Source organism: Bos indicus x Bos taurus, chromosome 9 (assembly GCF_003369695.1).
Source record: "Bos indicus x Bos taurus breed Angus x Brahman F1 hybrid chromosome 9, Bos_hybrid_MaternalHap_v2.0, whole genome shotgun sequence".
Classification (NCBI taxonomy): domain Eukaryota; kingdom Metazoa; phylum Chordata; class Mammalia; order Artiodactyla; family Bovidae; genus Bos; species Bos indicus x Bos taurus.
Genome location: NC_040084.1, coordinates 631,295 through 652,439, shown reverse-complemented (window position 1 = coordinate 652,439; position 21,145 = coordinate 631,295). Strand labels below are relative to the sequence as shown.

Below are 21,145 nucleotides of genomic sequence, written 5' to 3'. Positions count from 1 at the left end.
TGAAATGCTAGTTACTACTCACTAAACTGATTTCACTACTACCCTTTAAGTCATAGACTGACTCACACCAACACTGGGGAAACAAAAGCCAACTTAAATCACAAGTGTCCACATTTCAAAATGAAAGCAAGATTTTAGGAAGAAATAATTCCAATTACCTATGCAAATTTTGCAGTTAAGATCAAAAAGATGCTGTCTGTGTTGACTAGTGGTATCTTTAGACATCGAGTCAACCTCTCCTTTTTGTTTTTCAGATCCTTCTGTCTTCTCCATTGACTTATTAGCTGTAGGTTCCTAACAAAAGTAAAAGTAAAAATTAGGTTAACAGAAAAAAGTTGGTCTCAGTTATATATGAACTTGTATTTCATACTGCTATTTTTTCCCCAAAATGAAACTGTCCCAGTCATATGTTGTTTCTCACTATTTCTTTAAAAAATAAGTGCTAGATGTTAATTATGACATAAAATGGAGTAAAAACTCAAACATTCCTATTCTCCAAGGCCTCAAATAAGATTTCATATTATTACCTCACTGATGTTTGAAAATAAGAAAAGTCACACCAGATCTCAAAGTACAGTCTGCCTAAGAAGCACCTACAGAGTTTAAGGCCTACTAAGAAAATTTCTAAATCATAAAGACCCTAAGAATCTACCTTATCAAGTGTTTAACTGTCTGTGTCTGATGCAGGTGGTCTGTACGCTTCATAGAGAGAAACAATACTTTAAACACTCTCAAAAAACCATCAAACTACTCTAATAAACACAGTTTAAAAAATTATTTTTTCTGCTTTAAGAATATTAGGCAAATAAACCTTTTCTGAATCCTCATGTTTTCGGCACTATAAAACATGCTATTTTTATCATCATCATTTACCTGAATCTCCATGGCTGCCTCCTGTTCTTTCATTGGAGCATCACTCTCAATTTCTATCTCACCTTTATGTGTTATTTTTGTGATAGGTCGTCTTTCCACTTCTCTCTGCTCTTTCTCAATCATCTCTATGGTCTAACAGGAAATATTTTAAAGAAATACTTTACAATTAAAATCATAGATGGTTTTTAACCTTTAGTTTGTCTGTCAAAAAACAAATATATACTGAGTACTTGCAAATGTCAGAGATTGTTTTAAGTGCTAGGGTTTTAAGAATGAGACCTCATATCTCAGCCCAGAAAGGTTTCAATATATAGAGTGTGTGTGTGTGTGTGTGTGTGTGTGTGTGTGTCGCTCAGTCGTGTCCGATTCTTGCAACGCCATGAACTATAGCCCAGGCAAGAGTACTGGAGAGGGTTGCCATTTCCTTCTCCAGGTCAATGTATAGTAACTGGAGGCAATTGAAGTGCAATGTTATTTGCAAAGTGATGAAACATAATATTTACATTTAAAATCTGCTTTCTAATCTACTATTTTAGCAGCTGCCACAGAGAAATAAATGAGAACAAGTTCCTCTTAGGTTCTTAACCTGATGTTCTAACACTCCCCAGAAGTTAAATCTGGAACACTGTCACTTAACAAAAAGTATTTCTGTGACTATGAACTTTCATACATGACACTTCAGGATCACATTTTATCAATAAATTTGTAACAGGGGAAAAAGAAGCCCTTATTTTTCAAAGCATTTGGTATTTGAAACTGAATATTATGGGGTTATAAACATAAACTTTTTCATTCTGACTTAATTTGGCTGTACAAATTACCAAAATTCATAATCTTCAAATTGTGTTTGTGAAATGTGCAAATGTGAGTGAGAATAGACTGACCAATTTTTCCACCCTTCTGATTTACAAAATATAAGATTATGTAAGCTGATAACGAGAAAATGAGGAAAAAGCAGAACAGAAAAGAAAACAGAAAAAATTTAAGAATAGGCTAACAGAGGATGCGGAGAAGGTAATGGCACCCCACTCCAGTACTCTTGCCTGAGAATCCCATGAATGGAGGAGCCTGGTGGGCTGCAGTCTATGGGGTCGCACAGAATCGGACACGACTGAAGCAACTTAGCAGTAATGGAGGATAAGTAATGAGAAGTACAGAACAAAAGGTATGTAACTGTGTACTCTGAGTTTAATTTCCTCTGTGTATATACCTTTTCTCTGTGGCTAAAAAATGTACGTTTTAATATAGACAAACACATATTCATAGATAATCTTACATGTCTGTTTTCTCTTCGTCTCCAAGCAGCTAACTCTTTAGAAGCTAGCTCTTCTGGACTCATTCTTATAAGGTGATCAGGGGTTACTTCTCCTTTCAGCACTTTTTTAAATAATATCTGGAGGTATTTAAAAATGGGAAGGAGAGAAAACACTTTTAAAAGGAGAAGCTGCTGTATAGAAACATCATAAAGATGCAATTTTGAAATCTGATTTACAAATGTTTAATGATTCACATATCACCTACTACAAATAAAATAAATAACAGCCTTGTGTTCTAGAAACATCAAATAAGGCAGCAAAATAAACATTTTGTATAAAAATCAACACATAATGGAGAAGCATGTATGGTGGTGAAGTTTTTACAACATCTATCCAAAACTGTATTAAGTCTTCCCAGGGACACATACTATCACAACAGCCAACCCATGACTACATAAAAGCTACTGCCTAAAGGAACTTTACTGAACACAGTCTTTCGTATTCTTAAAACTTCTCATCTTTGAACCCTAACAGGCTTTGTGGGAACTCCCAAGCAAAGAACCAATTACAAGAAAAAACCTAAAGGAAGTAAGTATTTACTTGAAGAAAAGTTTTTAGATTATATAATTCAAAAAGTATCTGATCCCCTGGACCATGACAGCAGAATTTACATGAAGATTTTTCTTAAGTAGTAGTTAGAAGACTTCAAGAAAATATCTCATATCACACTTACAGCAAGTATCATTACACAAATTGTTGCACTCATGTGAAAACCTTGTAAAACTTAAGCAAATATTTAAGGAGTTTGAATCTACACCCACAGTCTCTTAAGTCCCAAATAAAAAAACCCTAGGAAAAGATCAGTTATTCAATTAAAGTTTACTCCATTGCTAAAAGATTTTTAAAATTAAAGTCATTTTTAAATTAATAACAATATTTTAAAAGCTATCTTTTTATCAAAATGTAAATTATTTTAAGCAGCGTAGCTCTACTTTCAAATTTAAATCAGAAAGTATTAATTATAGTGTTATAAAATTTTCCTTAACAGATTTTTGAAGATTACACAGGAATCAATTTTTTAATGACCTGGATTAAACAAAGGACATAAAGGAAAGAATTCACATAAATCAGGTTAAGACATATTTAGTATTTTATATTTTAAAAGACACTGTATAACACTAGTCACCACTGTGCAGAATTTGTAACTCAATTCAATAGCAGAAGACTTTATTAAAATTACTGGTCTCGCTTCAAGAAATAAATTATAGATCTATTGTGTTAAATTATTAACCCCTACGTGTTGTGTATGTGCTCAGTAGGAAAGCTGGGAACATAAATGTCCAGACATGAACAAAATATACTTACGTTAAAAAAAAAAAATATATATATATATACTTACGTTGTTTTTAGGATCTTTCAAATTGAACATCAAACTTCTGTATTTGTTCTTATATTTAGCATCTGTGTCCCGAAAAAAAGAGAAAAGCTCTTTTTCAATTTTTGTGGCAACTTTTGCTGCCTTTTCCTCTGGTACCTTCAAGTTTGAGTCTGTAAGTCTTAAAATTAGAATAACTCAATTATTTTTCAAATACATGAAGCGTACATTATTCAATCTTCTACATTATCAATGTGTGTTACCTTTTCATAAGAATGTCTTTTAGAGAATGCCGGACACTCTGTCGGATCTGGTCTGCAGAAGGCTTGGAAGCAGGAACGGCTGGAGGATGCACACCAGGCAGTCCCTTTTCAGTTTTCTTCTTCTTTATCTCCTGCTTCTCATGAGCACCTAATTTAAATGGATATCAAAACTCACTAAGCTGCTTTTAAAAAAATATTTTCCTTTTTAATGTACAATATAAGTTTATAACAGAGCTGACTGATTAAATATCACTACTTTTAGGGACTTCCCTGGTGGTCCAGGGGTTAAGACAGTGTGTGTCCACTGCAGGGGTGCAGGTTCCATCCCTGGTTGGCAAACTAAGATCCCATGTGCCACGAGAAAAAAAAAAAAAAAAATCCCTTTTTTTAAATCATTAGATCAGAATCCATATCCCACATTGAAATACTCTTGACAAGGAAATTCTAACCTATGTATGATGACAGATGTTAACTAAACTTATTGCAGTGGACCATTTTGCAATATATACATATATCAAAACATTATATGGTACAACTGAAACTAATGTTATATGGCAATTATACATAAAAAAAAAAGTTCTAAATGAGTTTTACTTAGAAACTAAGTTCCCCTGGAGAAGGGAATATATATGTTGTTGTTTAGTCACTCAGTCTTGTCTGACTCTTCTGCGACCCCATTGACTGCAGCCCACCAGGTTCCTCTGTCCATGGGATTTTCCAGGCAAGAATACTGGAGTGGGTGGCCATTTCCTTCTCCAGGGGATGTTCCTGACACGGGGATCAAACCCATGTCTCTTGCAGTGGCAAACAGATTTGCTACAACTGAGTCACCAGGGAAGTTCATTTTATTTTTATATATATCCACACAATGTGATCAGATAGCCCAAAATGTACCTTTCCCTTGTAGCCTTAGCATCTTTATTCTCTCTCCTTTAAACATCTACATTGACAAAAATGATAACCTGGTGAAAGCTAACTTTTATCCTTCACCCAAATAGCCTACAAACAGCTAAAGATAACTGGAGAAAGCAAGAACTGGTGCTAACAGATCTCACTTTAAATTTATAACTAAAAATCTCAAGTGGATAGCTCAATGTACTGCCCTAATCCTATTAAAAGGTCCTAGAATTTAAATTTGCTCTCCCACTTTCCAAAACATGTATTTTAGGCTTTTTCTTCTTTCTTCTCAAACCAATAATACCTGCCTCTCCAACTTCAACCTCATCTGACTTTCTCACTTCATATTTCACTAAGGAAATAAAAACAATGTAACCTGTTTTCCCATCACCAAACCTACTAACTTCACTCACACGTCCCCGCTCCTTCTGCATGCAGCCTTCCTACTATTACAGTGCATCAGCTGTCCCTTCCTATGACCAACCCCTCCGGGGGAATCCCATCCCCTCTGATCTCAAGGACTTTGAACCTCAACCATCATCTCTCTCCTACCTCATCAAATTCTCTCCCTACTGGATCATTCCCAATAACCTTACAAACATGTTATCTTCTTAAAGAGAAATCCTGACCTCATATCCGCCTCAAGTCACTCAGGTCATTACACCATTTCTATTTCCTTTAACAGCAAAATTCCTAGTTATGCACAATCACCATCTGCACTTCCTCACCCTCCATTCTTCCATCCACCACTACAACTGGCTTTTGGCCCCACTGGTTGGTTGGATGGTTTAGTTGCTAAGTCATGTCTGATTCCTGAGACCCCATGAACTCCCAGGCTCCTCTGCCCATGGGATTCTCCAGGCAAGAATACTGGAATGGGTTGCCATTTCCTTCTACAAGGGATCTTCCCAACCCAGGAATCGAACCCAGGTCTCCTGCATTGCAGGCAGACTCTACCAACTGAGGTATGAGGGAAGCCCAAATAGCTATCAAGACTGCATCTGACAGTTGATCATTACTTTCTTCTCAGAACTTAACCTGGCCTCCAGGTCGCCCTGGTCTCTCAGTTCTCTTACATCAAAGGCCATCTCTTGATCTCCTCTGCTGGAGCCTCTCTCCTGCCCAAGTTCTAAATGCTGACATGCCCCGAGGCTTCTGCTTCTGTTCCTTCATCCTCAAACTCGCTACATAGCTCTTCACATTTAAGTGCATGCTTTAAAGTAACAACTAAGCACCATTAAATCCCAAATTTATACTGCATGGCCCAAAATCCAGACTCATCAGCCAAAGATTTACTCTAAGTATCTCCTTATGGGTCTCTTAGGAAGTATTTCAAAATACCCAAAACATAATTTTTCAATTTTTCCTCCCCAAATCTCTCTCATCTCCACAAAGAACACCAACACTGATCTAATCATCTGCTAAGACTCTTTTTTCTTTCACCTACCTACATCTAACCTGTCACCAAGTTCTACCAAGTCTACTATAAAACGTATCTGAACCTGACCACCTTCACCACCCTTACTGTGCTGTTTCAGGCTACCATCCTTTCTCATAGATCCTGGTAGACTCCTAACCAGTCTACTCTCCTTCTCTCCTATTTCCTGACAGTCCAGTCTCCACAAAAAAAAACAGTGAACCAGCATTCCCTATAATAAATTCCTCTAAAGGCTCCCCACTCTATTCAGAAAAAACAATAAACTCCTGTCATGGCCTCAGAGTTTCTACATAATTTTCTCTCAACTCACCTTCTGCCACCATTCTATCCCTCCTGTATTTGTAACATTCTAACCATTCCACAGGGACCTTCTTGCTCTTCAAATGCAGACTGCTTCCACTTCAAAGCCTTCAGCTCAGCAGTGCCCTCTGTGGATTCCTGCCTCCAAAACAATTCTGCATTCCTTCAGATCCCACTGCCTCCATTTTCTTTGAAACAAATTCCTCCCACTCCCCTTGACCTTGACTCTCTATTCCATTAGTCAAGTTTTTCCTCAGTGCCTAAATTCTCTAATTTTTTTTGTCTCCCTATTATTTTATTTATCTCCCTATTATCTGTAATTTCCCATTAGTATTTAAATCTTACTGAGGTTGTTAGTACTTCCCAAGAATTCCAAACAATAATGTCTTATTTCAAGTAAAGTCAATCACCTAAACTATTTTTCTTGCCATTAAAATATAAAAACATTAGTATACAATAATTTCTACTGTTCTTATTACCTGGTTTTGAAGCTTTTTCTCCTGTGCAAATAACGGTTGTAGACTCTTTTGTCATTTTTTCACTTTTTTCTTCTGAGGATCTCCGAGGTAACACTGGTTGTCCCATCTTTCGAAAAGGTGCTAGCTGCCATTTTTTAATTTCACTATCCCTACAGTCTGATGAGTTTTTGCCTTCACCAGATTCCTAGGAAAAATAGTATTTAATTCATTAGAATGAAAACTACTAAACTACCTTTAAAATACAAAGCAACCTTCATAAGTATGTAGATGAAACAAATTAAACCTAATTAGCACGACAGCTTTTTAAGATCATGCCCCAGTCTTTGGCCCAGTAACTGTTCTGTGAAGATACACATAACTCTCAACAGCAAGAAGGACCTTCATCCTTTCTTCCAAAACCCACCTGTTTAGCACCTATTTTCTGCAGAACACACAGTAGTCTATAAAAGGGAACCTAAAAACACTGAGATTATATTCCCAATAATTGTACTAGAAAGAAAATTAAATATAAGATTTCCGTTTGTCGCATGTGGATATGAAAAAAAAAGAATGGCAGGGAGAAATTATAAAGATATCAATTATCTATATTTTTCTTTACTACTATCTAGAACAAAGTCATATTTACCTATAAAAGTATCAAATGTTCAGTGTAGCTACAATTATAACCCACAAAGAACTACAAATGAAACCAGAATTTGGAGACCCTTGGAAACAAGTAATATCATATTAATAAGAACATTATGTATAGCAATAAAATCATAGTTTTTAGGAAGACAATATATACAAAAAAAAACACTGATTTTCTCTGGACAGGGAATCCTCTTTTTTATTTACTTATTTTCTACCTCTCCAACTAGAGTTGAGAGCAGGAACATATCTCAATCAGTGATACATACTCAAATCTGGTATCATGCTTGGCACACAATAGGAACTCAATAAATAGTTCAATATAAAATCATAAGAAGTGATCTTTTAAAAGCATATTCCATAAACTAAACTCAGAGTAGTTCAAAGAAGATTCAACAATTCAACATGAAAAAGAAAAGGAAGCAGTAATCACTTCATTCATGTATTTACTTATGAAATCAGACTAACCTCAATTCCGTATCTGGTAAGACTGGCTAGAGGGTTCTTAAAACACTCAGTGTTAATGCTTTATAATGTCTTTTTAGACAAGATGGAGGTTTTCTATGACAAAACAATGTTATATTTCTGAGTGGCCAAGAAACTGTACCCAAGAAATGATGATTAAACATTAAAAGAACCTTCCCAAAGGCTTGCTATGAACCATCTGCGACAGCACTCAGTTCTATATTATCCATTACTTTGGTGCTAATCAAATCAACAGAAAAATAGTAAATATTAGGAGGACATAATCTAATTCTGAGAAAGTCTTGGTAGACAGAAAATGTTGGATGCCACAAGGATTTGGCAAACTGGAATTTAATCCAGATTTGTCACATAAGGAATGTCTGGAAAAACTGCATTTGTAAGTAATAAAGTTTTAGAGAAAACATGCCTATGTTCTTTAATCTGAATGGTCAGACTAAAAAATTTCCAAGGCTCCTTCCAACTCTATAACTTGTGTTCACTGTATCTTGGAATTATTATATTTGACCATCCATATATGTTTGTTACCAGTGTTTCCTCCCTAGAGCCACCTACAAGAATAACCAATGATTTAAAAAATCATAGTATAAAAAAGGTAGACAAGGAAAATAAAACTTAATTAAATAAAAGGCTGTGTCCTTTATACACTTCTCCTGTAATTGACTAAATATCTTAAAACTTTTTTTTTTTCTAATTTTAAACTTTACATAATTGTATTAGTTTTGCCAAATATCAAAACGAATCCGCCACAGGTATACATGTGTTCCCCATCCTGAACCCTCCTCCCTCCTCCCTCCCCATACCATCCCTCTGGGCCGTCCCAGTGCACCAGCCCCAAGCATCCAGCATCGTGCATCGAACCTGGACTGGCAACTCTGTTTCCTACATGATATTTTACATGTTTCATTGCCATTCTCCCAAATCTTCCCACCCTCTCCCTCTTTAGAAAATACAGTAGTTGAAAATGAAAGATGAGGGGAAACTAACTTTTTAAGGCACAACATTATAAGGGAGAAATTATGAAGTAAGGCTTCCAAGCAAATACTGGGAACAAAAATCAAAAGAATGAAGATTACATTTCCTTACAGAGAGAACTCTTGCACTTGAAAATAATAATTCCAAATGTGGTTTTAAGGATTCACAGATATTTATGGACTGAAAAGCTTTTTAGAAAAACTTCTCAGTAAGCACAATTTATATCTAGCCCCACAAGATCACATACACATTCTACCACTGAAAATCCAAATACCAAAGACTTAAGGAATAAATCTGCATATTTCGAAGATGTCACTAACTGGTTTCACCAAAACTAACAAAACATTTTAAGCAAACCTTCATTTTTGTGGAAAAATAAATGTGAAAATGTACACTACAGTGAAATCTAAAAAATTTCAAATTCTCAGTCTACACAAGTTCTTAAATAAAAAGAATGCGTAATGAGCTCACCCGTTTTAAAATTTTGACCTTGTGCTTCACTGTATCATCTACATACTTGGTTTTATCATTTGTTGTAGTGTGCTTTGGTAACCCAAGCTTTTCATATTCCATTGCTTTATCTTCACTATGGATTTCAACTTTAGCCTGGTTTCTCAAAATATCTGGATCAGCTATTTCAGTCTTTTTATCTTCTTCAGCACAACATTTTACACACACATATTCTTTGTCTTCCTCTCCCATTTGCTGTGCTTGAGAAAGACTTAACCCAACACAATCACCATGAAACCAGTCATCACATCTCCCACAGCCAACCATAAACCTGGAAAGAAAAAAGAACACTCTGATTTGATACATTTTCTAAAAAACCAATGCCAAGTGAGCCTAAACTGAATTTTTTGTATTGTGGTATTGTGCATGTTTTCTGTCCTTACACATTCTATCAGTTCAACAGTGTCCAAGTTCTCCAAGAAAAGAATATTGTATGAAAATGAAACTTTTTAAAGAAGTCAGTATTTCCCCTCTAATGTAAGTGAGAAAATACTGGGGGGGAGGTAGGGGGGAAGGTTGGTGGAGCACATAAAGATAAAAACAAAGGGCAACTGGTCTGTCTGCATACTGTATGGAATAATTAACATACAGAATAAGGGTATTTCTCCACTGAGAAGAGTGATAAGCTTTGACATTCAACCTATCCAAGTTACATTTACCACATAGACCTGAATTTATACATAAAATTGGAGTCACTTACCCAACTAATTTAAGTGACAAAAAGAAAAACCAGATGCAACAAAAATGCAACTCAAAACTAATTGAGCCTCACTGACTGTTCCTTATTAACCACCTTAACTATGTAACTATTCTTAGAGCTCAAAATATTCTGGTTCATCATGTCAGACTGATTTAGCTTAAGAATTTTTTACATACTTTTGAGTGTGAGCTTACTACTTGACCTTGTACCTCAGATAATAAACCTGTTTTCCCAAATAATGACCAACTATCAACATGAAGATATTACTCTTCAGGCTGAGTTTTCTTTAATTTCCAAACAGTCTCCTTGTAGTTCCTCTTTACTGCATTTTATCTAACAAATAATTTCACTAGCCAATTAAAGACTAAGGGCATATTTACCACTCTAAAAAGTTCGCTTTTTTAACTTAGAATATTTGGAATTACTTTAGAATAAAATAGCAAAACAGATGCATAAACAGCAATTTGAAGGTGAAATTATCTTTTTCACATACTTTTCAACCCACTGTTAAGAAAATGACAAAAGCTTAATTATGTTTAATTTTCTTTTTTTCTTCTTCAGGTTAGTAATTCATGGTATATCTGAAAGATTTAGGAGAATTTAAATACGTTCTTTAATGATCTAAAAACTTTGTGCTGATTTTGATAAGAATAGTGCCACCACCAATGACAAAACTTTGTTACTGTACTTAATTAATCATAGAAGAGGTTATATTAGATCAAATGCCTATTTACAAAAGCCCTGCTGCTGCTGCTGCTAAGTCGCTTCAGTCGTGTGTGACCCCATAGACGGCAGCCCACCAGGCTCCCCCATCCCTGAGATTCTCCAGGCAAGAATACTGGAGTGGGTTGCCATTTCTTTCTCCAATGCATTAAAGTGAAAAGTCAAAGTGAAGTCGCTCAGTCGTGTCTGACTCTTGGTGACCTCATGGACTGCAGCCTACCAGGCTCCTCTGTCCATGGGATTTTCCAGGCAAGAGTACTAGAGTGGAGTGCCACTGCCTTCTCCGTACAAAAGCCCTACAAACATATAATTACAGACACTTGAAACACAGTAGACTTGCATATTAAACCATAATCCACGAGTACAAACTGAAATGGTAAAATAAAGCAGTTGGTGGCAACAGATGCCAGTGTAAACTCCTTTTAAAATATTGTCCAGTAAGATGCTAAAGGTAATATACTGGGTGATATAGCCTACTCTCTCTAAATATAATCAGAGGTCCTATTTTAACTCAGAGACTATAAAATTCAGAGCCTGAGTTTCAAACCTTGCAGGATATCTTGAAATCAAGTCCCTGACTGCAGACCACTCCACTCTTCCATCTCGTGTGCCCTTGTCTATATTGTGGACCAACCACTGCTGTGCACTAAGGAAACTTTGTTTTTTCATGTCTGTAATTCACCATTCTTGAAGTGGTGATACTTATGCTAGCTTTTTAGGGTTAAGTCACCATTTCTTCCATGGTTCATTAAAAAAAAAAATCATTGAAAAACACAAATTAAAAAAACAAAACTCATGCTTTAAGTAAAAATACAGAATATTTTGGATTCATAGCCCTAATGAGAAAACTTTCTAACAATGTGGTATTTGTCTGCAAGATAGAAATGGTTTCTAGGCGTGGAAGATTTTAGATAGGTCTATTGCATGTTTCATTGATACAGATCATATAGCCAACAGAAAAATACAAAGCTTAAAAAATAGAAAAGTTCTTCTATTTCAGACTGCAAAGTTGTAAGAACTCCCATTTCTTGAAAATAACTACCTAGGTTGATTCTTTTGAAATACTGAAGGAAAGCTAATGTGTTCCCCATCACAGCTATATTAACAATTTCTTCAAAGCAAGCCTGGAATAGTTTCAACTATGACCATGGCTATGCTTTTGTCCCAAATCCAAACCTAACTAACAAACTATAAAGCACATATTAGGAAATTTCAAATCTTTATTTGACCAGGGAAGAGTCACTTTATTATGTAGAAAGCATTCACTATATCACCATACCCCAAGTTTATTCTGGAAATACCTCCTCGAACTTGAGAAGCTCTGAAAAACAAATCTCAAAACTATAGTGCCAACCACAGATGTAATCTTAATGATTTATATTTTATGTAAGTAATATACTTAAAATATAATTCTGAAAAACCAAAAAATTACACTGATGAATATTATTACCATGTCCTAAGGGAAAATGTAATTGACTTGAAAATGAAACCGGAGAATTTCAAAAAAGGAAATAATTAGCAGTATTACAAACTTTATAACCATATATATATTTTTAAATGGCTTTTCAAAAAAGAGAAGATACATTGTCTTCCCTTTTCATATTTCTCATGGCTTAAAAATGGAGTATGGATCAAATAGTGAACATACTCTCCTACTTTCTGCTCTGTCCTTGAAATTCTCATCACCAACAGGCAAAATCACTCAAAGAAGACTATAACCTGGGTGTTAAATATTTCACCAAAAACAATTAACATGTGAAGTTTAGCTCTGAATTAATTGGACCAAGTCAGCATGAAATCAGTTAAATGGAAAACTTTAAAAATATCTGTTGTGTTCTACTACTGTTATATGTTCATACACAAAATTTTAAATTCTATTATAATTTAAACAGTTTAAAATGTAATCCTAATTCTAATCTTTTTGGCACAAATTAAAACATATTCTTAGAAAATTTCCATGTTTCTTCAGAGCAAACCACAAAGGCAACGTTGAGAATTCCTGTTCTTAAAAAGTCACAAACAGAGATATTTTAAGATGAGCCATCATGTTCTAGATATAAAAGTAATTGAGACTGTATTACTGTGAATGTACATGTACTCACTCTTCCCTAGGATAAAATGATTTCCACATAAACACTAAATTATTGTTGTTGTCACTAACAATCTAATCTGCAGAGAAAAATATTTATCTATCAAACCTGTAAACTCCTGAGAAAAACCAGAATCACTAAGAGAAAATTTCCATTTTTAAGAAAAAGGTTTCTTGCTTAAAGCTATGACTCAATTATGCTAAGTAGACTTTTTTGTTTCTAAATTTCATCCAATGAACTAATCTTTTAAAACTGGACAAGAAAGTGTAATACAAACTGAAGATGCAAATGTCACTTGGAGAGGGAGGGAATACTAGAAACTACAACATAGGTATTGTGAAAAGACTAAGAGTTCTTCCTTCCAAAATGCCAACTAGTTTATGTTTAAAAAGAAGTTTAAAGGTAACTTTAAAAAAAACGATTAAATAGTCTGGTTTTTACAATAATGAATATGCCTTAGCTGTAAGGAGAATCCGGAAAATAAATGGAAGCTGAAACAGGATGAAGCGTAAACCGTAAGGCAGTCGATGCTTACTGCCTTTAGGACATGTACAGAAGTTTCTTAAGGTCAAATATTACATTTGGCCACGCAATGAACAAATCTGTATTTAAAAATATAATTTCCAAATGGAAGCATAAACATGAAGCTAACCTCAGTTGTATTATATATAAAATGCTGAAGTAATAAAATAACGTTTATAGGAATAAATATATCACAAGTGCTAAAAAAAAAGTCACATTAACAAATAGTTTTTACTGAATGTAGCTAGTACATGAGATGAAAGAAATGGATGAAAATTATTTCCACATATGTCCTTCCTAATAAATTCATGTACTTAACATGGATTAAACTAGGAAAATTACATGCTGCATGGCGGTTGCATTTTTTTGAGTAACCTCAGTGTATACAAGCAGAACGCATCAAAGTAGTGAAGGCTAATTAACATGTAAAGAAAAAAACAATCAATAACTTAAGCTTTTTTATTCACATAATTGAAGTAATGAGAAATGTTGCTTCCAAAATTGATTTTCCAATATTATAATATTCATTTCAATTACATAGGGTAAACTCAAAATCCCTACACATCTAATATTAGAATATTAGGTCATTTTCCAGATGGAGACAAAGAAATTCTAGGTTTTATAGGGTAGATCCAAAAGGCAGCTTTAGGTAAAAGAACAATGAGACTTAACACTAAATCTTCGTATTAGGAAAATAACTGATGTTGGTGAAGTGACAGTCTTCATTCAAAAGCCTGGGCAAACTCCTGAGGACCAGGCCATCATAACAGAAGTTATCTCAAAAAAGCTACTTTATACCATGGCTTCCAACTCTAGGCCAAAGTTTCATGCAGAAACTCATTCACTTTAAGGCTTCTATCTGATTACTCTGACAACACGTCAGTGTGATCATTTTTAGAAGATGCTTGCAAAGAAACAAGGTCTTCTAAAATACATAAGGACCATCCAGCCCTTAATTCTCTTAAGCCCACTTTAGAATATTTTAATAAGGTATTTTAAACAAGCAAACAAAAAAGCATAAAGAGCACAAAAGTGAGGGCAAATGTAGCACTATATTCAAATAAGTCAGAAGTTTTAAAAACTGGGAATATGCTGTTATAAAGTAACCGCTGACACTAAAAATAGGCTACAGGCTGAATCACAAATGAAGGAACTTGATGTAAAAGTTATTTTTTACAGAACAGCCCCAGCAACTCCCAACCACCATCTTCCACACCAAATAATGTAGTACAGCACACTGCACTAAACTGTCCCTCCCTAAAGAGTTTCATTTTCATACTAACATTCACTTTCATGAGTAAAGATAATATTACAGTGTGTAAGTTATAATGTTCTTTTATTATATCAATGTTGTTAGAAGTTCCAACAGCAATCTCAACACTTGAACAGGATAATCTTGTAGCTGAAAACTCCACTTCATCTCTTGTTCTCTTTTTCTGAAAAAGCTAGCAAATAAAAAATACAGGGGGGGTGGGGAGGGGGCAGAGGGGAAGCGGAGAGGATGGCAGTGTCATAAAACTAGGGGTAACACTGAGTCCTGTGGAAAGAATGTCAAGGGCAGCACTATAAAATCACCTCCTAAAAGAGGAGAATTCACAGAAAATCCAAATCACTAAAATAGCAAAAAACAAAATATATGTTTCACTCCATCCCATGTTACATACAAAATTCCCCTGGGTAATTTAATAGTTGTTTTAGCTATCAAATTTCATTCTAAAGTCAAGTTTGATAGTTATAAAGTAGCAGTATTAAGTCAGAGTAACTGCTTCATTAAAAATAAACAAACAAAAGTGTATGTGTGTATATATATATAAAATCTCCATTATGCCCTTCACATTTTATTACTAATTCTTTTCAAGCCAAACAAAATAACATATAACTTACAGGCCCAAAGCACTATAAGATTTTTCTGATTTTTTTTTAAGATGCAATGACTAAGTTACAGTCTAACTGATTACAATGACAAAACAATTCCATATATATCAGTTTTTGGTCAGACTATGTATTTTAAAGTGTTCTAGAATACTGAACAGTGGCTCCATCTTTCTATCATCCAGGACTGAGGGGGGGGGTTTGTTTTTGCAAAAGTCTTTGCATATTAAATCATCTTTCTATAAAAAGTTCTCCCACTAATCTCACTCTAAAAAATAGCAATTTCTCTTTAATATACATATCACATACATACATACACACACACACACACACACCTGTTGCCATGTGGTTTTTTGCAAAACCCACACTGCTTGCTGGGAGTCCAGATATATTTGCATTCGAATGAAGAGCTATGATCTAAGCCTTCCCTTTTTACAGTAGCTATGTTGTCTGGAATGAACAACGGTGGCTCATCCAAAGAAAAACTTTTGCTGCTTCTTCTTTGGCGGGGTTGTAGATTCTTCTCAGGTTTTTTTAATTTCAATTTTTCTTCTTCCTTTAAATGTTCTCCACCACCTGCATGCTCCAGCTCTTCCTTCGCATGACTATTGGTTCTCACGGCTAGGGTCGGCTGCTGGGGCTTATGGCACTGTTTCTGACTGGCCTGCAATGAGTGTCCAGTTTGTACAAAATGGTGAGGTTCTTTAGAGCAACTAGGGTGACCATGAGGTTTATCACTCATAGAATGAGTTAAGGGTTTGGAAATCTGTACTAAATTTTGATCCTGTGATGTTTTTTTGAATATAGAATGAGTTTGATTTTTCACAGATTTAACCCCAGAAATGCAACTCTGAATCTTTGAATCCTTATCAACTTGTTTTTTTCTCACTTTGACTGGCCTATGAAAATTCTGCTTAGATTCTGATTCATCAGCATTCCGCTTCACACTTTTGACATTAGCTTTAGTTTTGTTATGCATTAATTCATGCTTTGCTGTAGCAACTTTTTTCTGAGTATCTGTGGTCAAGGTTTGCTTAGGATGAATTACAGGTTTTTTATGTTTCGATTTTATGTTTTTTGATTCTAAAGAAGAAACACTACTTGACTGACTATCTCTATCATCCTGAAGGGTTGCTGTTTCATGAAACTCCATTTTAATATCTTCAACAATATTCAACTGTTCTGAATTTTGGTCAGGTGCATCACAAATAGCATTTTCTAAAGTATTACTTTCTGGTTCAAAAGCACCAGTATTAACCACCTCCAAGTTTGATTTATTAAATCTGGTGCCCTCCAATTGCTTATCATTAGACTCTGTACCTTTACAATAAGCCATTTCTATTTCATTTCTTTGAAATAGAGGGGAGTTCTTAGCTTTAACAGCAACTTCCATGCTATCCTGCAATTCCAAACTACATTCATTTACTTTATCCACAGAACCAGACAAACTGACAAAGTTCTTTTCTGTCTTGTTTGGGTTTGTACAAGCAGAACTGCCAGAGAAAGCATCACAAGATGCAGGTTCCTTAATGACATTGTCATCTTTGTGGGGTAATTTAACTGTCACCTTTGATTCTTGTTCAACTTCTTCCGCCTTCATTTCTTCAACAATAGTCTCATCCATTTTACCTGAAATGGAATCGTTTCGTTCATCTTCTTCTTTATCTGAAAACTTAAATAATGGGCTAACAGACTTGGTTTTACATTCCAGAGTTTCACTTTTCTTTTTTTCAATATTAATACAAGTCTCTGAAAGGAGTGGAGAATTTAACTCATGAGATGGCACATTTGCTTCTCCCTGATTATTACACTTCTGCTCAGAATCTAATCCAGCTTCATCCTTCATTTCAAGACAAGATGAAACTGCTGCTTCAACCTGTCCACTGTGTCGGTTGCTCTTTCTGCTCTCTTTTTGGTGTTCTGATTTCGGTGATGTACCAGCTTCTTCTTTAATCTGACACCTTTCTGGTTGTTTCATGCCTACTTTAGGGGCAGACACAGTCTTCCCAGATGCCTTTTTTGTGCTATTTAAAGGTGCTGCATTTGAACGCTTGGCAATAGTGCTTTGTCGCAAATTTCTTACTTGTTCTATCACAAGGGAAAAAAATAAATAAAAATAACTTAGTTATGTTGTCATGTGTTTTTATTTTTATTTCAGTGCAATTTATTCTGAGCTATAAAATTCATTTTCCCATTTCAATGAAAATGTACTAAATATCTACTCGTGATGGACCATATTTTAAATATGTTAAATTTTATAATTAGCAAAGTTCTATCAATTCTGAGGCAGGAAAAAAACCTCTATAAAATTCAGACTGATATTATACTTTACAATAAGACAAATATTTTTTATCAAGTTTCCTTTTTATAAAAATAAGCTGAGACTAAAATTAATTAAGATCCTTTATATTACTACCCATTTCAAACAAGGTTATCATACAGTTTTAAATATTAAATACCTTTAAATATATAAAACCAAATAAATTCAAGTGCAATTAAATCTAAACTAAACCATCTATCACAATAGGATCTGCATGAGTTTCATTACAGCCTCAAAGGAATTCTAATGCCCTTATAAATGTACTTCCATTGTATCTCCATTTTAGCATTCAATCTATTCTTTCACTAGTTTAAATATACCAAGAAGTCAAATATACACTGAAGTACACAGATCAACCAAAAAAGAAATTATATTTAAAAAGACTGAAACCAAGAAAATGTTTCAGAAGGGAAAATGCGGAAAGTATGAAAATAATTTACTGGATACATCCTCCAAGGAAAACAGAAACACAATGTGAAAAGAAATTGGAAAGAAAGCTAAATAATTCACTAAGAAAAAAATATAACAATTCACTAAGCAGAAAAACAACCCACAAACTGAAATACAAAATAAGGAGCTATATATCCAAGCCTACGCATATCAATACCTCTGAATCAACTCTGCAGGAAAACTAAAAGTCACCAATTTAAAAAAGCCTCTTTCCTTTTTAACACAAAACCCTACAATGCAATTTAGAACATTCTCCTAATTTGTCACGTATCACTAACCCTGAGCTGTGACTGTCTTACAGAAGGCGTTACGTGTCCTCCTCCGTCTCTAACTTCCCTAGAAAATGCCTGCAGTCACGACACTCAAGTGTCCCCGTTTGGATTATAAATTATATGGTCATCCTAACCTTAGAGACCTTTCCTAATCCCCCCAAGACTTGGTACAATATCTAGTCTTCAGGTAGGTACCCAACAACTTTAAAAAATTACTTCCTGGATTATGAACCACTCAAGCTCAGATACATGAACATTTTTAAATAACTAAAATTTTTATGATTTGTTATCAATACTTTGATGATTTTTAAAGTTTTGAAAGCAGTCTGTAATAATTTATAACTCTGCTATATTTATCTGCCCTGAAATAAATGAAAAACTTTTAAAACCCATTATCTAAGTGGTTGATAAATGAATAGCACATACAACTGTGAAGGTATTTAAACAAAAAGCTATTTTTCATTAGTAATTGATTACTTAGCAAAGGATAATTTAACTATCTCCTCTAACTATGAACTGCCTTAGTTTGAAGCCAGACTACATAGGCCACACATTTATCGTTGTCTGTAATGTTCATTCTATTCTTTCATTTCTCAAAGTCACAAATATCTACCAAATAACCAATTAAAAAAAAAAAGTGAGGAAAAGATAAGTAAATATATACATCTCAGTTAATTTACTTCTTAAACCCCACATCAAAACTATCCAAAACTACAAATCTAAAAGAAAAGGAAGAATAAGAGTAAACAGGGACAATTTAGGAAGCCAAACAAAGATGATCAAACACTGATGCAGAAAATCCCCCCAAGGCAAACACTAACTGGCAGGGCTGGCCAAACCAACACCACTGGCATCTCCAAAGGTTTAGGAACTGGTGACCCCAGATGATCCTAAAACAGGGAGGAAGGCAGGCAGTTCACATGAGGAATTGAAAGCCAAGCTATTTAAGAAGCAGTTGGACCCCACGCTCCCTCTCCTCTGTTCCATCTACTGGGCAACTGCTCTTCCCAGTTTCTTATCCAAGACCAGAGGCTTACTCTTTAAGGAGTATAAAAACAGTTTCAAGACTAAGGAACATTAAGCACAAATAAGAGTGGCTGTAAAGTACACTGAAATTTTTAAGATTATGTGAATCTCTATGTGCTGAAAGCTGAGATGCCCCCGTCAGCTTCCCTAAAGGGTTTCCATGTATGCTAGTAATCTAACAATCTAAATTCTAATATCAGGGATTCTTCCAAAAAGTTACACAGCCAGATTAACATAGAGAATGCTCACAGTCAACAAAACATTAAACACTGAGCAAACTACCAATGATCAGACATTTTAGGAAAGTCTCTTAACATGAAAAACAGAAGCAAAAAAATAAAAGAAAAAGGAGAAGAAATTTTAAAAAGTTTAAAACACTGTTAAGTAGATATAAGCATCTGAATGCAGAGTTCCAAAGAATAGCAAGAAGATAAGAAAGCCTTCCTCAGCGATCAATGAAAAGAAATAGAGGAAAACAACAGAATGGGAAAGACTAGAGATCTCTTCAAGAAAATGAGAAGTACCAAGGGAACATTTCATGCAAAGATGGGCTCAATAAAGGACAGAAATGGTATGGACCTAACAGAAGCAGAAGATATTAAGAAGAGACGGCAAGAATACACAGAAGAATTGTACAAAAAAGATCTTCATGACACAGATAATCACGATGGTGTGATCACTGACCTAGAGCCAGACATCCTGGAATGTGAAGTCAAGTGGGCCTTAGAAAGCATCACTACGAACAAAGCTAGTGGAGGTGATGGAATTCCAGTTGAGCTATTTCAAATCCTGAAAGATGATGCTGTGAAAAGTGCAGACTCAATATGCCAGCAAATTGGGAAAACTCAGCAGTGGCCACAGGATTGGAAAAGGTCAGTTTTCATTCCAATCCCAAAGAAAGGCAATGCCAAAGAATGCTCAAACTACTGCACAATTGCACTCACCTCACACGCTAGTAAAGTAATGATCAAAATTCCCCAAGCCAGGCTTCAGCAATACGTGAACCGTGAACTTCCATATGTTCAAGCTGGTTTTAGAAAAGGCAGAGGAACCAGAGATCAACTTGCCAACATCCTCTAGATCATCGAAAAAGCAAAAGAGTTCCAGAAAAACATCTATTTCTGCTTTATTGACTATGCCAAAGCCTTTGACTGTGTGGATCACAATAAACTGTGGACAATTCTGAAAGAGATGGGCATACCAGACCACCTGACCTGCCTCTTAAGAAACCTATATGCAGGTCAGGAAGCAACAGTTAGAACTGGACATGGAATAACAGACTGGTTCCAAATAGGAAAAGGAGTATGTCAAGGCTGTATCTTGTCACCCTGCTTATTTAACTTATATGCAGAGTACATCATGAGAAATCCTGGGCTGCAAGAAGCATAAGCTGGAATCAAGATTGCCGGGAGAAATATCAATAACCTCAGATATGCAAATGACACCACCCTTATGGCAGAAAGTGAAGAGGAACTCAAAAGCCTCTTGAGGTAAGTGAAAGAGGAGAGTGAAAAAGTTGGCTTAAAACTCAACGTTCAGAAAACGAAGATCATGGCATCTGGTCCCATCAGTTCATGGGAAACAGATGGGGAAACAGTGGAAACAGTGTCAGACTTTATTTTGGGGGGCTCCAAAATCACTGCAGATGGTGACTGCAGCCATGAAATTTAAAGACACTTACTCCTTGGGAGAAA

The 21,145-nt window shown here is 35.1% G+C and overlaps 1 protein-coding gene across 4 annotated transcripts in view; it reads right to left on the bottom strand.

Moving 5' to 3' along the window:
- PHF3 (PHD finger protein 3) overlaps window positions 1-21,145 on the bottom strand; it is a 95,372-nt gene that overhangs the window by 14,452 nt on the left and 59,775 nt on the right. For all 4 annotated transcript variants that reach the window (XM_027550846.1, XM_027550849.1, XM_027550848.1 and 1 more), the window contains 8 exons: window positions 15,719-17,471; window positions 9,438-9,747; window positions 6,882-7,065; window positions 3,768-3,915; window positions 3,529-3,685; window positions 2,150-2,266; window positions 874-1,005; window positions 159-294 (listed from right to left, as the gene is read on the bottom strand). In XM_027550846.1, coding sequence (XP_027406647.1) covers window positions 159-294; window positions 874-1,005; window positions 2,150-2,266; window positions 3,529-3,685; window positions 3,768-3,915; window positions 6,882-7,065; window positions 9,438-9,747; window positions 15,719-17,471 — 2,937 coding nt within the window. The remainder of the gene's footprint in view (window positions 1-158; window positions 295-873; window positions 1,006-2,149; window positions 2,267-3,528; window positions 3,686-3,767; window positions 3,916-6,881; window positions 7,066-9,437; window positions 9,748-15,718; window positions 17,472-21,145) is intronic.